Source organism: Egretta garzetta, unplaced genomic scaffold (assembly GCF_000687185.1).
Source record: "Egretta garzetta isolate BGI_Z169 unplaced genomic scaffold, ASM68718v1 scaffold94, whole genome shotgun sequence".
Taxonomy (NCBI): Eukaryota; Metazoa; Chordata; class Aves; order Pelecaniformes; family Ardeidae; genus Egretta; species Egretta garzetta.
Genome location: NW_009259683.1, coordinates 5,274,231 through 5,290,281, shown reverse-complemented (window position 1 = coordinate 5,290,281; position 16,051 = coordinate 5,274,231). Strand labels below are relative to the sequence as shown.

Below are 16,051 nucleotides of genomic sequence, written 5' to 3'. Positions count from 1 at the left end.
TCAGGCTACTTTTCTCTTTTTGGTATTGATTTTTATCAGTCCTTTGTTTTCACAAATAGCTCAGGAATAGTTTGGATCATTGAGAAATGTCTGGAGAAACATTGATTTCTTAGACTAGACAGGATAGTTGTTGGCAGACAATGTCGCAGCTATATCCCAGTTAGTGTTTCCTTCCCCCTCTTGATGATTTGATCTCTCTTCCCCACCTGGTTGCTCTCGTAGAATTCTGTGCAGTGAAGCTATTGTCTTCTCCATCTGCTTTTTGCCTACTTGGGATTCTTTGTAAGTGGTCCTTTAGAGGCTCTTTGGGGAAAATATTAGGAAGAAACAAGCTAAAAGTAGCTCAGTCTTTTAAGAACATAGCATATTATGTATTGCTTAGGGACATGGTTTAGTGGTGGAATGGCAGGGTTAGGTTAATGGTTGGACTTGATGATCTTAAAGGTGTTTTCTAACTTAAATGATTCTGTGATACCAAACAGTCTATTCAGGTGTAATATATGTGTGTATATATATATGAACGTATATATATAAGGAGCCTGTCAGCATATTGTGTAATATGTGTTCCACGAAGTTTGAATATTGGGCTCTATGCATGTTTTTAAGTGGTGAAAAGATTCCCATTTCTTGAGTTTTGAAAACTCAGGTGAGTTCCTGTGTTTGTAGCACTTCAGACTGTAACTGATGCAGCAAACCACAGATTTTGGTTTGCTGACAGTGCCCTTACTGTTTAGGAGATACAGTCTTTGTTGCCTTCTTACAAGATAGCTGTCTCATTTCCTACCAAAGATAGGAGGAACAAATGCATTTAAGACATAAAGTGATCATGTGCTGTTAGTTGTTGAAACAGCTTCTAATGCATGTTACAGCTCTCTAAGTCACTACTTGTCTCTAAAGGCTTCTATTTTTTTTTTTTAGGCTTGGGTTTGTGGAGGTCTTACTTAGTATTTTATCACATTGGAGAAAATAACCTGTATTTTTATTTGTATTCAACACATTAATGGCTCTGTGGACATTGTTTTCTCAGGCTGTCATCACCACAGAAGAAGAATCTTTGCAAGATGCACAGCTCTGCGCTAATCAGTGTTTGCGCTCAGAGGGAGCGTGCTCTTCAGCCCCACCATTTAGTGAACACTTCATGTTTTGATTATTACCGTGCTAATTACCCTGCCCTGCCAAAGCTTAAGATGCAAGACAAATTCAGTATTTATTTCATTTAGGTTGATCTTTTCCTCTTCTCTTATACAGTGGCTGCTTAATGCAGTATGTAGTCGTTCTGAGGAGATCAGTTTAGGGAGGGGATAAGTGAATATTTCCCATTGTTTCTTTTCTTTTCCTGCCCCTCAACATGCACGTTCTTTTTCATCTTCTGAAAAGGGCTGTATTTTCAGTTACAGGAAAACATAGTATTCCTCTGCACCATTTTTCACTAGACTTTTTTTTACTAGACTTTTTTTTTTTCCCCAGATGACATTAAATTAGCTCTTACAGAGTGTGAAGGTTTAACTTAATCTGCTACTACTCTGTAGGGAATTCAGAGTAAATGCAAAATTATTGGAAATGTTTCAGAAATGTCCCATCTTTTTCTTGCAACCTTCTGTTAGTGTTTCAGAGTTAATTTGTCTTTACTAGGATGATGTTCCCTGATAGCATGCTTTTATTTAGAAGCATACATATATACAACTTGCAACTCTACTAATATAACACTGTTAAAATAATGATGTAATTCCTCACTGATTATTTTACTTAAGAAAATGACACACGATACATGGTCAGGTTGCTTTCTTTGTACATACTCAAGTATGTTGAGTCATGTTAGTAAGCTACTTTGATCTGAATATATTTTACTTCTGGAAAAATTGAAGAACATTAAATCAAAAACTGAGTGTGTTTTTATTTAGAAGATGATAATGCAAATATTTCTAATCAATAACCTACACGTTATGAATATAAATACACATATACCTGTCTAAATAAAAAGAATGCATGCTTTTTGGTCTTTGTGTTCCCAGTTTTGTGTGTGCTTAAACTGCGTGTAAGCTCGCTGGCAGCAGTGCACTTGCCTGCTGTTTTAAGATTTCATATTACTGTGCTGAACAAGAGAAACGTGCAGTAGTCAGTGTGTCAGTCTTTCATCAGTCGCTCTTCTGACACTCTGCAACCATTCAATCTTGTGAACACAGGTTTTGCATGCTTCTGTAGAGAGCACAGCAGGCAAATGATGCTTTTGCAATCATTTGTCTCCCTCTAGTGGGAAGAGAGTACTTCTGAACTGATTTCTTTAGTGTTACAGTGGTGTTAAGTCTTACTCCTGTGGCAGTAGTTTCTGTAAATGTTTAACTTGAGTTAGAAGCAACAGATTTGCACGTTACCTGTTCATTCTTTGGTGCTGAGAACATTTGAATAGTTTTTCTGTTATGACATTGGCATAAATTGAGGCAGAAGTGAATTTACTGACCTGATAAACTTGTTCTTTCATGCTTTTTGAAAGTTTAGTTCACCACTTAACTTTTAAAAAGTGGGTCAATCTATCTGATGGGGTGTTTTAATAGGAAACCCATCTAAATCCACAGTCTTCTGACAGGTTCTACCTGCCCAGTAGCTTTATTCACTGGAGAGTTTTTATTCAGATATCAAGGATTCATATATGTTGTCTTTTGATGCCATTTTATAAGGAGATTTTCCTTGGTTAGATAGTGACAAAATGCTGTTGTGCAGTGTGATATGTCAGAAGTGCAAGTCCCCAGTTCAGACTGTGTGCACGGAAGTCAATCAAGTGTCTTTTCAGTGCCTCTTTAAATCAAGCTAAAAAAACCCCCAAACAATATGTTGATTAAAAAAAAAACCACTCAAAAAAGCAAACCCACAAACAGCCAGCAAAAAACCATCCCCCAATCCAGAAAGCAAAACCACCCCCCCCGCCCCAAACTCCACGTAAATAATGTTTTAAAGATACAAATTAAACACTCAGAATTGCTCAGTTTGGCACCAGCAGTTATAGCACCCAAGGGTGCTATAAACATCCTGTAAAGAGAAAATGCTGGTTTATTGCTTTAGTGACTGTTCTGTGTATGAATATTTCTTAAACTGATTAATTGAAATACTGATAAATTGAAATTTATTTCATGGGGTGATTGAACAGATTCATGTGAGAGATTCTTAGATGTTTTAGATAGATATCCTGCCTGCACTTTAATTCAAATTATGTATTCATGAGAATTACTCTTTGCAAAAGCGCTAGCTTATAGTGAAATTATAAGGTATTTAAGAAATTAACATTCTGAAAGGTAAATGCATGCTGCAAAATCGTAGTATAGAAATACTTCCACTGCCTCCTGCAAAAACTTGCACAGCTGTAGCCTTTGTGACAGTAATTGGATGACTGATATTACTTAAATGAACTTTTACAGAGTTAAGCCTTAGTTTTGTAGCATTTTGATCTGTTTAACAATGTCAGTTGGAGAGATTAACACAATTAAATGACTGCTACTAGTGATACCTTAGGTTTTTGGAGCAGTATTTCTATTGCCAATCATAGTCACAAAGATATAAAAGCTCAATATCACTGAGTTTTATTGAAATTGGTTTACTGTTTTACTGAATGCTTACATTTTATTTTGGAAAGAAAAATTACAACTTGAGGTTGTCTTTCAGAACATACAGGCCCTGTGTTTGGAGCACACTCAGGTATTGCAGTGGCTACAATGCTACTATGTTGTGTTCATCATTTTCCTCAGAGGTCCTTTAAACAGAGTATGATGTCAGCCAATTGTTTCACACAATTCTGTTGGAGCTGCTATGATGTCAATGGGATAAACAAAAGGCTCCTGCAGATAATTCATCTAGATCCCCTAAATTCTCTGCAGAGTACAAAGCACAATGGTTCCCCTGACATTAACTTACGTCCAGATAAATCAATCCAGCTGAAACTTGAGAGGTGGTGGTGCTGCTGCTGCTTCTTTTTTTTTTTTTTTTTTAAAATAAATTGCCTCATATTTGGTGACTTGATGTCTTTGGTTTCAGAGTTGCATAGCTTATTTTTAACCTTTCATTCTTCTTCTCTGCAATGTATGCATTCTGTAAAAAAGTAAAATAAAGATTGCAGATATTAGCCATTAATCAAAGGTGATTATTTTAGGTGTGGAATGGCTTTTAAAAAGTGGATAGGGAGTTCTACATGTGATGAAAAGGGAAGATGAAGCATAAAAAAACATGCTGCCCGTTGCCATACTGTAAGGTGACAGAGCTTGAAATAGTCCTGGGTTGTATTTTTCGAGTATTTTGTTCTGTCTGTTGAATCTCTCTCTGCCTTAAGTATGTTTGAAAAACATGTTGTGTGATTCACAGGAAGGGGGGTCTATACTGCTTTGCTTCCATTAACCAGGCTGTACTCTGAAATGTTTTACTGGTGTTGCAAAAATCCATTTGAAGTAAAAAATAAGTAGTGAAAGTGGGGTGTTGTTGATTGCTGAACATACAGATTTTTTTGCCATAGTTTTCTGTTAAAAAATGAGAATCTAGAAACTTTATGGCTACCCCATTCTCAAATGAAAGATTATTAGTACTTTTGTAGCAGAAGTTTAATAAATAGATTTTAAACATGTTTCAGGGTACGATCTTCGCGTATCTTTTAGATAGAGCTTGTAATAGCTTTATGAGGTTTCAATCGGTGTATTTATGATTAGGTTACACAAACCTAAAGCAACTGATCTGCAATTTAGAACTTTTTGATATAAAAACTGTTTCAGCAGCTGTTGTTAATGCACTGTAAACAAATACATTATGTCTAATGGCAGTTCTTTGCAGGGGGAGGACAGGGTTTCATGTGATTACTATAAAATTATTTTTAAAATAATCAGTCTTAAATATTTTGCCATTTTAGAATAGCAATAAAGATTCTGGTGTCCCCATCTTTCTTCTTGTTCCTTATCTGAAGGTGCATAAAAATTTTCAAAGTGGGATTTTGATTCTGGGGAAGATAAATTCACTTGACAACTACATTAAATTTTCTTTGTTTCATTTCCCTAGTGAGACTCCTAGTAGTTACAGGAATTCTTACCTTGGTAGCTTTTTGTTTTGTAGCAATGAAGCTGACTTAAGTACTTGCTGGCTGCTTATTCTGGCCCTTGTGATGCAGTTTGCTTCCCCCATCCACCCGTAAGGCTGTTGCAACTCTAAGGGGGGGACGACATGGGGGAATCTGTATTTGTAACTGGATTAAAAATAAAATCCAGAGTAAAAATAATCTTAAAATTGTTGGGTGTTTTAAACCAGTTCATTAAAATATTCATGTTCTTTCTGTACATTTCTTTCTGTTAAGAAAGGGGAAGAAAAGGTATAGTATTTGTAGATGTACCAGATAAATTTAAGAAAAATTTAAGTAAAAAATAATTACAGAAAGTAATTATTTACTTTTTTTGTAATAGAGGTTGTCTGTGTAGTTGATGTGCTTATGATATTCTTCCCCTTTAGACTCATCCTAAAACACAGTCAGCTTTTACCAGTAAAATAGTCTAAGAGCACTCATTTAAATTTTTACAGGCACTGAAATTGCTGTAACCAGAGTGTATGGGACTAGGATTGCAGCATCTAAATTGAATTGCTAAGAATTCTGTAAAATAACAAGTCGTCTCTAAAAATTAATCCTTCTTTCTTTCAAAACTGTAGGCTTTAGTTGTATCTAAACAAGTTTATTAGGTGAGAATCTGTTAAGTATGGAACTTTTACATTTTAATACCATGTCCCTTCAGAATAACTAGCAAAGCAGCATCAATTGTAATGCTGTTTGTGGAGTGAATTTTTTTCAGGCTATTAATTCCTTTTAATATATGTTACCTTTGGCAGCCTGTTTGAACTGTTTGTACAGTTTGTATATATAATGTATCAGATTAAATTCTTTTGAAGGCACTTGGGTTACAACAGTTACAGTTATACCGAAGTGGTGTTTAGAGAAAACACAGATATGCATTGAAATAGAGTTTTTACTATACTAGACTTTCAAAACAGGGGCAAGTAATTAGTCTCCACTGCACTAGGGGAGGACAAGCAGTTATAATGTGTGTTGTTGCTGCTGGTTATATAGCAAGTTTTACTTGGAATACAGACTTTAATTAAAATATCCTGCCTTCGTTATACCAAGTACATATATTTTTGGTTGCAGGAAACTGATAGCTCTTCAAAAATAAAGACCTTACGAAAATTGTGGGTCATTTTCTCCAATGCTGTTTTCTAAAGAGATAGTACATTCATGTTCCCGTGAAATTCTTTATTATATTAAGGCATATAATAAAGCCATTTAGAGTTTAAATAGTTGTAATGTAGTAGTCCTTTTTATAGCATATGTAACAAAAATAAAAATTACTTTATGTGCTGGTATAGTGTTTAGGAAGTGGTTGAGTCATCAGTTACGTTTCCCACCCCTCACAATTCAACACTCCCTACCCCCCAAAAAAAATCATAATGCCCAAACTTCTGTTTAGTTCCTTGTAAAAGCAGGGCTTAATTACACTTGCAAACAGTGCATTTTGACAATTAATGAGTAAAACCAGTCCTCATTATATTTTATTGTACTTAAAACATTGTTAGTTAGGTTGGAATCTGGCCAGTAGGGGTTCTCCGTAAATTCTGGCTGATGTGTTTCTCTTGATGTAACAGTACAGTGTTGTTTCAGGGCATTAAGCTTTGTTTAAAAATGAATAGATGAACTAGTGCTTTAATCTTCCAAATGCAGAGCAGAAAGACAACTTGTACCTTAGTGTCTGCACAAACGGTGTAAGTCATGCTGTAGTCAGGCGTGTTGGTCAGTCTGTCTTGACCTTGTTTACGCTTTAATTCATACCACTGTCATAGTTGATACTAAGCTGAGCTTTATTCAATTTTCATACCAGAAAGAGTAACACATTGTCTCAGTACGTGTGTTCTACTTTAGTTTTATTAATTTTCTCATGAAAATAGCATTATATTGAAAGAAATATTTTTCTGGGTTATTTAAGATGACCTGGCTTTACATGGCTGTTTTGCTGTGGTGGAGATGATGTTTAGCTGTCCACTGCATTAGAACGTATGGACGTTACTGTAATTAGATAACAAATGCAATACTTAAAAGTGGCTTCCCATCTTGCATCTGTCAGTTTTCTGAAAAATCTGTTTTGGGTGTTGTCAAGCATCCTCTGTCTCTATCAAAGACCTAAATCCTGCAATTGTTTCAGCGTTGTGAGACCTTCCACATGTTCCAGCTAGGAGAATGTAGTGTAGTAACTAGCTCTTCATCAAGAGTTCTTCCATTTTTTTTTTTTTTTCTCCTTTTGCCTGCAGTTGTCTTTCCTGTGACTCGCTTGAGTGGTATAACTGTCTGGTCAACTGCAAGCTCTTCTGTTTTTCTTTGTACTTTCTTTTACTTGAAAAGAAGTAGTTCTTTATGTTTTCTAAGCTAGGTAGGCGATGGTTAGTTCACAGAAAGGAGATGGGCAAAAGATACAAAATACAGCTTTGTTTGTCCTGTACTCTGAAGTCTTCGGTAGTCTCGTAGTAACTGAATGCTTGCACCAAAATATTCCTTATTGACTCCTTATTAATATATTAGCTGTGTGTAGCAAGCTTAATATATTTTTATATATTCTATATATATATTCAATGTATATTTACATATACTTGAAATAGGCTTGTCATACATTTTAAGGAAGAGATCTAATGACCGGATTTTAGCATTAATTCAAATAGCATGCTGTAATTCTGAAGGTGCACATTCTTAAATGATATCTATTTGCATTTTTTTAAAGAATAATATTCAAGCATCAGAAGCTCTTAAAACTGAAATTGACGATTTGAAGAAGAAGCATGATGAGGCTGCTTCAAAAGTTCTCCAGCTTGAAGAAGATATCATGACTGTTACTCAAAAAGCCATTGCAAAAGAAACAGAGTTAGACAGGTATTTAGTAATTTTGTTCCTTACCTTCTTTATTTTACTGTTTCTTTCCATAGTTTTTTTTTTTTTAAATTAACAATTTTTAGTGTATGCATTGACTTTCTGTATTAATAGTTCTGTACTATTAATTTGTCGATGTCTTAGTCTGAAGGACAAACTGAAGAAAGTGATGCTTGAGAAGGAGCAACTTGAATGTGTGCTAAAGACAGAAAAGGATGAAAAAGAACTTTATAAGGTAACTTTATTCCTTGTACCTGTATACACTGAAATGAAATGGTTTGAAATAAAGGTAATAATGTTTTATGGAGAAGTCTGATAAGTTGAATTTGTTAAAGGAAAAAAGGAAATGGGTAAGTTCTGTGAACAGATTTTTAAGACAGTTATAGATGTTCTTATATAAAAATAAATGAGAAAAATAGCATCTGAATTCATACCATGATATAAAAAGGTCTCTAAGAAGAAGAATGGATCACCAATTTGTTAAAATGCAGGCATAGTAACAAAAAATAATAGATGCTAGTGAGGAAGTTCATTAGTTATACAGTGCATCACCCAGTAACTGGTTTTCTTAACATACTTCTCCATAAGTAAATTACTTTTTACTCTTCTAAGTTCTCTCTCCAGACTGTGTTTTCTAGATCCCTGTTCTTGAATCTTGTGCATAACTCTGAGAAGCTTTAGTAGGATCTATATTGCATTGATTTTTACTAGCATAGCTGATTTCTTCTGCTGGTATTGACACACACCCATATTGAAAATAAAATATAGCTCCCCCTATCCCTCCAAATACAGGAAAAGTCTTAGATGCTAAAATTATGAAATCCTTAGGTTGTATGAAACAAATCAAGTGTATTTAAAAGATCATTTCTGTTCATAGGAAAATGTCTTTCTGTAGCAGACAGCATTAAATATACACCCAAAGTAATAAAATCTTGAAACATTGTTCATAAGCATGGAATCCCTTTGTAAATAAGCAACACAAATCTCCTAGTCTTTGAGTGGACAACACTTGAGTGCAACAGTTATCCTTTACTAGGCATAATATGAGAGACAATGATACCTTAAAATCAGCTCTAGAGTTGTTAAAGTAGTTTGCTGTCTTTGGAAATGAATATTGCTGATGTAGTCCTGTTTGCTTAGATGATTGCAGTAGATACTACTAGAAGTTTAATTTCTCTTTAGTTTTCTTCAAGTCACTTCTTTTTTGCTTGTCCTTAGTTGTCCAGCATTTGTGAAGAGAGGAGTGAATTCTGAATAGCTTAATTTGACGTGGACAGAAATCAGGGCCTTAACTTCTAGCTGTAGAGTGGAGCTGTTATTAGATGATGAAGCTGAAAGAATTCCAGCCAGAAAATTTGTGCTGGAGGGCAGTGCTATTATCAAATGTTTAATTTTTCTCTTTACCTGATGTAATCTGTCTCAGAGATGAGTTAGAATTTAGTGAACACTTAAATGGACAGGTGAAAGGTAGTTTTCATAACATGGAAGGAGAGTTTGACATTTTTTAGCATCATTACAGATACACTTGAAGAATACAGAAATAGAAAACACCAAACTAGTAAAAGAAATCCAGACGTTTAAGAATTTGGATGCAAACAAAGAAAACATGATATCGTATTATAAAGAGGAGGTTGGCAGATTACAGCTATTTATAGCTGAAAAAGAAAATATGAAGAAAGCTTTTTTGCTCTCCTCATCAAACAAGGTAAGCATTGCTAATATAATTGGCCTGGTTTAAAATGAACATATGTCAGGTTGTATGTGTTGATGAGAGAAAGGAAGAAGTTGAAGATATCACTAGGGTATATAGGTTGAGAGGCAAGAGGATTATGGTGTTCTCAGTAGATGCAGAATATGAGCAGGAGTGAAGTCAGTTTTAGTTTTCCACATTCTGAGCTTGTTGAGATGTCTCGCATGATGAACCATGAGATTGAACTGTGTGTGAAAAAGTAATTTGTGAGTTCAGTAAAAGTGCACCACTAAAAGTGGTTTAACTTCATGAAAAAAGAAGGGGATTGAGGAAAAGAGAAACGATAATGGTGTAGGTATGTTGAGGCTGCAGAGGGTGATGGAGGAGAAAAGAGGAGACTTTGAAACATGTGCTGAAGGAGTTGTTGGGTGAATGTACTGTCAAGGTACAATGATGTAAAACCTGAAAAAGGGTAAGATATCGATGGACTGAATTGACTGAGAACTCACCAATAGCAGTGGCAGTAGGACTTCTAAGGAAGAGGTGATTTTTGGTGGTAGGAGAGTGAAACTGCTGAAGAACTGGTATCTATGCTGTCCATGGTCCAAGCGGGGTTACTTCAGACTAGCTTTAGTGAGGTGCTATGGATAGAATACCCATTTGGTGTTCATGTACGCCTTCCTGTTTCATTTCATCGAAAAACAATCCAGTTTCTGTGCCCCAACTGTTCTGTCCCATGATCAACAGTGTGATAGGTCATAGTGGAATTACCTGGGAGTTTTGCTTCACAAATGTGCTCTTGATCCAAACTAGAGAGTTAAGTTAGGCACAGCCTTTGAGGCCAGCATGGAAAAAATCAGATTATGCAGGTGATTTTATCTTGTGTATCTTGCCAGTCTTCTCACAGAAAAAGCAGTCTGGATCTCAAAAGAATAGAAATTGCATTTAAAGTAATGTGAGTTATGAATGTAAAATTGAAGTAGAAAAGTAGTGCTGTTGAGAATGGAGATAGCAAGAGGACAAAAACCATGCTATGTCACTTTAAGTTACAGCTTATCTTGTTTTAGTCTTGTGACTGCTCTGTAGTTTTGTCTCTGAATGTGTTAAACTACTACTGTATTTTACTTTGAAGTAAAAACATGTAGGGGTGTTTGTGCGCCAGTGCTGAAGCAATCAAACATTTGTGTCATTTTTTAATCTTGAAGTGCTTGTGACGTTTCTGGTGGGATTGTTACCGTTTTTGTCTTACACTGTGGAACTGCAGATATTTACTGAAATATGTAACTGATGTATCATATACTGTAAAAATTGCTAAGGGACAGGACTTGAGGGCATTTCCTAGTTCATCCATCTTCATAAATATTTACAAAATATATTGGTATTCCTCTGGACTTGCTATGCTAAATGATTATTCAAAAATTAACAAATAATGGACTAGAGATACCTGGAATTTATGTCTAGACTCAAGAATATGAGGTGATTATGCCTTCAGGAAGCCCAGAGGCTGCAAGTAGCTGACAGTAGCTCTGATTTTTTTTTTTTTTTTTTTTTTTTTTTTTTTTTGGGCGTGTGTGTGATCTTGGGCTTTTCTGAGGAATGAGGCCAGGAGTACAGCTTGGTCAGTTGGCCCTTGGGCTTGTCCTGTGGAGCTGCAGCACTGCTGCGAGTCTTAGTGCTGCATGCTGCAGCTTGCTCTTGATTACTTTTTGCTCTCAGTTCCATCTGAAAAGCTTGTTGTGCAAGATCTTGGGAAATGAAGCTGTAAGACAAACATCCCAAAGCTGCTTTACGGTGTCTTACGTCAACCAATTGTAGGCATTGTAAGACCTCTTACCCTGTTGTTACTTGCAGTGTCTTACTGTGGGGTGAACTTTGGTTTTGAAGCTGGATGGCCATTTGTGCCTGTTAAGAGTTCTATGGTGATAAGAACAAAGATGTTCTGGAAAAAAGAAGGACTTTTTTTGGTGTATGTTTAAAACTAAAGTCGACAATAAACCAAAAATCCAGTATAGATAAAATAATAATATTTAAATTTGCCTTTATGTCACAGTGAAATATGTTTGCACACCATTGTTAGCAAAGAAGGCAAATGGGGAAAATGGTATTTGTGTACTAACTTCTTGATTTAGTGGTTTTGCTAAAGCCACCAGGAAAACTTGATTTTTCTTTCAAGTATTTCTAATCCCTATACCAACCTTTATTTAAGCTTTGAATTAAAAAATTATGGATTCTCTTCCCTGTCTTCTCTTTCCCAGGAGGATGCGAGTATCTTAAAAGAACGGCTTCGGAAAGCTGAAGATCAGATTCAGGCTAGCAAACAAGAAGCTGTCCTAATGTCAAAAGAGCTGAGTGACGCAGTAAATGTGCGAGATAAGACTATGGCAGATCTTCACAGTGCACGTCTGGAAAATGAAAAATTGAAAAAGCAGCTTGCTGATGCTTTAGCTGAAATGAAAAAAATCATGGCTTTGAAAAATGAACAGGTAAATTGTCAGTACTGAAGCTTATCTGTATTTATAAAATCTGTCAGAGCTAGCTTTGCTAAAATTGGGGAATAAAATATGTTTCTGGATGATTAGTGCAAATTTTATCAAATTCTCTTTTGGCACTCAAGATACTACCTTAAATCAAGTGCATGTTAGCTGGTGTGGAAGGTTGGTAAGAAACAAGGTTTCTGCTACTACTTAAAGCAACTCCCCTCCACCCCCATATTATTTTCACAGAATAGTACAGTATTTATCTATATTGTTTTGAATCATCTTCCTTCCTTAATTCTTTTATGTGAGCCACAGTAGCATTAAAAATTCATTCAGATAAGAAAATAGATAGAATTTTTTTTTTGTAATGTTCTTTCCTCATTAATAGATTCTCTCTTGATTCTTATGAGTCCTTCCAATATTTGTGGTCAAAGTTAATTTGCTTCAGTATTTGTAAGTATAAAAATACTAATGTAATGGAAACTGTCTTGACTTTCTTCGTCTTGGAAAAAAATCTAGTGAGCTAATTACAAGTTTCATCATTCTGACTGAAGTGAGCTTGGTACTGTACCTTCTGTGACTGCAACTGTATTGGATTAGTTTGCTAGTAGGATTACTGTAATGATGCAGCAGTCTGAAAGAATACATTGAGCTGAACAGTAAATAAAGTAGTGCTGTAAATACAAAGTGAATAGTACAACCCTCAAAAGAATTACACCTTTTTTCCTAAGAATTTCAGTTATAGACAATGTCTTTGAAATGCATGCTGAAAGAAGTAGCAGATCATCTGAATGACTCAGATTACCAGAAAGCATCCGAATACAGTGCATATTCAGTTGGTAACTGTAGTTTGTTTAGCTTGTGTGTCAATGTTACAGCTCAACTGAACAACTTCCAGTAGGAACATAGTGAATGTGATAGAACACAGATATGGTCTGTCCATTTTTGCCATGTAGCTATACTTGTCTATAAGATGGCTAGAACACCTTCTGGAAGGTGTTTGGACTTTGGTATACGTTAATCAGCCCAGAGAATAAGAATCCTCTTTACCTACCTCTGGTATTGTACCAGTGCCTATTTGCTTCCTCAGTGTGTCCTGCTTGGAATGAAGTTCAGTAGAGATACTGCCTCTATCTGTGCTCTACTACTTTATTTCTTTCTTTCCCACAAAGAAAATAAGAACTAATTCTGTACTTACATAGGGCATTATACTTTCTTTAATTGAAAAAAGGCTTTTTGGGAAATGGTGGTATTTGAACAAAAGGGAGAACAATTTCTAATTTTTCTTTTTTAAGGAAACTTCAAACACAGTAGAGCAGGAACTACGCAGAGAAGTTGAAGATCTGAAGCTTCGTCTGCAAATGGCTGCTGACCATTACAAGGAAAAATTCAAAGAATGTCAAAAACTTCAAAAACAAGTAAACAAGTTTACAGAACAGGCAGTAAGTAGAATGGGAGAAATTGCACTTGCTTTTTGTAACTTTTCAGCAACTGTTTGATTTCCTTCTGCAAAAATCAATGCTTTTAAACAGGATTAGAACATCTGGCAAGCAATGGCTCCTTAATTTTCCATTTTTTTTCCATAAAACAGAATTACTTCTATGATTCTTTTTAGATAGGTGTGGAAACCAAGTGTAGGATTTACAGTAACTGGTGTGTGTGTAGAAAGCTAGCGGAGTTTGGATGAACCTATAAGCATAACATTGTTTAAGGAAGAACTTTGAAACTGAATCAGGGAAAAATCCATAATTAATACTTCTATTCAGTACCACCACCACCAAAAAAACCCCCAAAACCCAAAAGTGGGGGAAATGGAGCTTTCACAGCACAGTATATAGTTGTATTCCATATGTATTTTGTATTCTTACCACTCTTCTAAGCTTTGTTCTATAAGTAAATGGGGCTTTTGCAATGATGTGAGACTTAATGACACTTAGTAACTGAACCTGTTAGTGAATTTCAGAGTTAAGAGCAGAGTTCTTCAGAATTTTCTGAAAATTGGTGACTGAGTCAGAAAGGAGATCGAACAGGGAAAAGGCATATGAGCAATGGAAAGATGTACAAATGGGAATTCCGAAGAAAAACAGACTTAAGTATTTCTGCTATCTACAGAACAAATGGGGTAGCTACCCAGTGTTCATCCACAGATTACTTTAAGAAGTTGTCTTCTCATCCAGAAGGTCAATGGTAAACAAGGTGTCATAGCAGAATGCCTGTGGCTTTTCCTTAAAAGTCTTCCACGTCTTTGGCTATGTTGTACACCTGATAACAAACGCCAAATTTCACTACTTTGACACCAGAGGTCCAGTGCTCATTAGTGATACAGACTCCATTTTCTAATGGAATATTAGATTTAAGTTGATAGATTTAAGTGTAACTGATTCTCTAGAAAATGAGATTTTTCTAATAATTTGTGTAGAAACTACTGTTTCTAGTGAAAAAGAACTTTATAATGTGATTTAAGTTGATAGATTTAAGTGTAACTGATTCATTTTTCTAATAATTTGCGTAGAAACTACTGTTTCTAGGGAAAAAGAACTTTATAATGCAAGATTATAAAAATCATAGTCTGAGGCAATTTCAGTGCTTGTAGAATTAAATGTGTTTGCATATGTCTTATTAACTCCTGTTTTAATGAGAAATTCCATCTAGTCCAATTTTGGAGGAGATAATAGTGCAAGATATACGTTACTTTGTGCTTTGGCTTTCATTTAATTAAATATCAAACCAAAATTTCTTTTCACAAAGAAAATTGCGGGGCATCAACAGAAACTGACAGATGCATCTAACATTGAGACAGCTACTGCGGTCGTTACAGACAAAAAGTTGTCTGCATCTCCAGGTATCAACGGCTTAAATTTTGTCTATTTGTATGAGCCTGAAAGCGTTGTCTATGTGAAGTAGTCCCTAATAGTATGTATAGTACAAACCAGGACTTGTTATGTTTTAGATAAAGCAATGATTAGAAATGTGAAGATTAATCTAAAAATCTTGTGTCTTTTTTCAAATGGTAACATTCATAAGTAATTTTATGTGTCTTTTGGAAACAGTTCAGTTGATATTTGGTAATGTCAGTAGAACTGAACTCCTGAATTTCTGCTTGATAGTTAACACAGAGCTGGTTTTGCCAAGCTAACAAACAATTAAAAACCCAAATCCTCCCCAAATTTGCAAATTGTGTAGAATAGCATGGTAATTTTGCAGTCCTGTTATAATGACCATCCACTGCAGCATTCTACTGTAAAAATCAAACCCACTGAAAAGTTCTGATAATGTGGTGGCAAGGTCAAGTCTATAGAATACTCTCATGATTTATATGTAGTAGTGGTTTATTAGAAAATGTTTCAGTAGGTTTTAATTTTTATGAACTATCAAGTTCTTACAAAAGTAATCTTCTAAAACATAAACATACAATAGGTTAAAACTAAGCCTGGTTTATTATTCAATTTAAATTGATAAATGCCAGTAAATGCTGACTAATTTTGTTTGTATTACTTTATAATTCACACATTCTTTCTGTCTATAGAGACTATAGGTTATAATTTCTGTCAGTTTCCTCCTGTCTTAAGTGTTTCCTAAACACTTAAGTGTTTCTAAAACAAATAAAATCCCAGCAAGCTCAGTTATAGTATGTGAAGGGACGAAGTAGATTGCTGAGGCACTTCATCTTTTTACTGAAGAATAAAATGTCTAGCATAATATCCTAATGTATGTATTCTGGTATTTACTTTCTTGGGAGTTAAGGGGACAGATGTCTGGGGTTTTTTTGGGGTTTTTTTTTATTTTTTGTTTTTTTTTTTCTTTCTTCTTTTTCTTTTTAAATTTTTTTCCTTTTTCCTTTTTCCTTTTTCCTTTTTTCTTTTTTTCTTTTTTTCTTTTTTCCTTTTTTTCCTTTTTTCCTTTTTTCCTTTTTTTCATTTTTTTCTTTTTTCTTCCCCCCCCTCTTGCCCCCCCCTCTTG

General features: G+C 35.1%; 1 protein-coding gene across 1 annotated transcript in view; it reads left to right on the top strand.

The window, feature by feature from the left end:
• TAX1BP1 (Tax1 binding protein 1) overlaps nucleotides 1-16,051 on the top strand; it is a 66,901-nt gene that overhangs the window by 29,717 nt on the left and 21,133 nt on the right. The window contains exons 6-11 of the mRNA XM_009638596.2: nucleotides 7,779-7,927; nucleotides 8,069-8,159; nucleotides 9,444-9,629; nucleotides 11,870-12,097; nucleotides 13,387-13,533; nucleotides 14,840-14,933. Of these exons, the coding sequence (XP_009636891.1) occupies nucleotides 7,779-7,927; nucleotides 8,069-8,159; nucleotides 9,444-9,629; nucleotides 11,870-12,097; nucleotides 13,387-13,533; nucleotides 14,840-14,933 (895 nt within the window). The remainder of the gene's footprint in view (nucleotides 1-7,778; nucleotides 7,928-8,068; nucleotides 8,160-9,443; nucleotides 9,630-11,869; nucleotides 12,098-13,386; nucleotides 13,534-14,839; nucleotides 14,934-16,051) is intronic.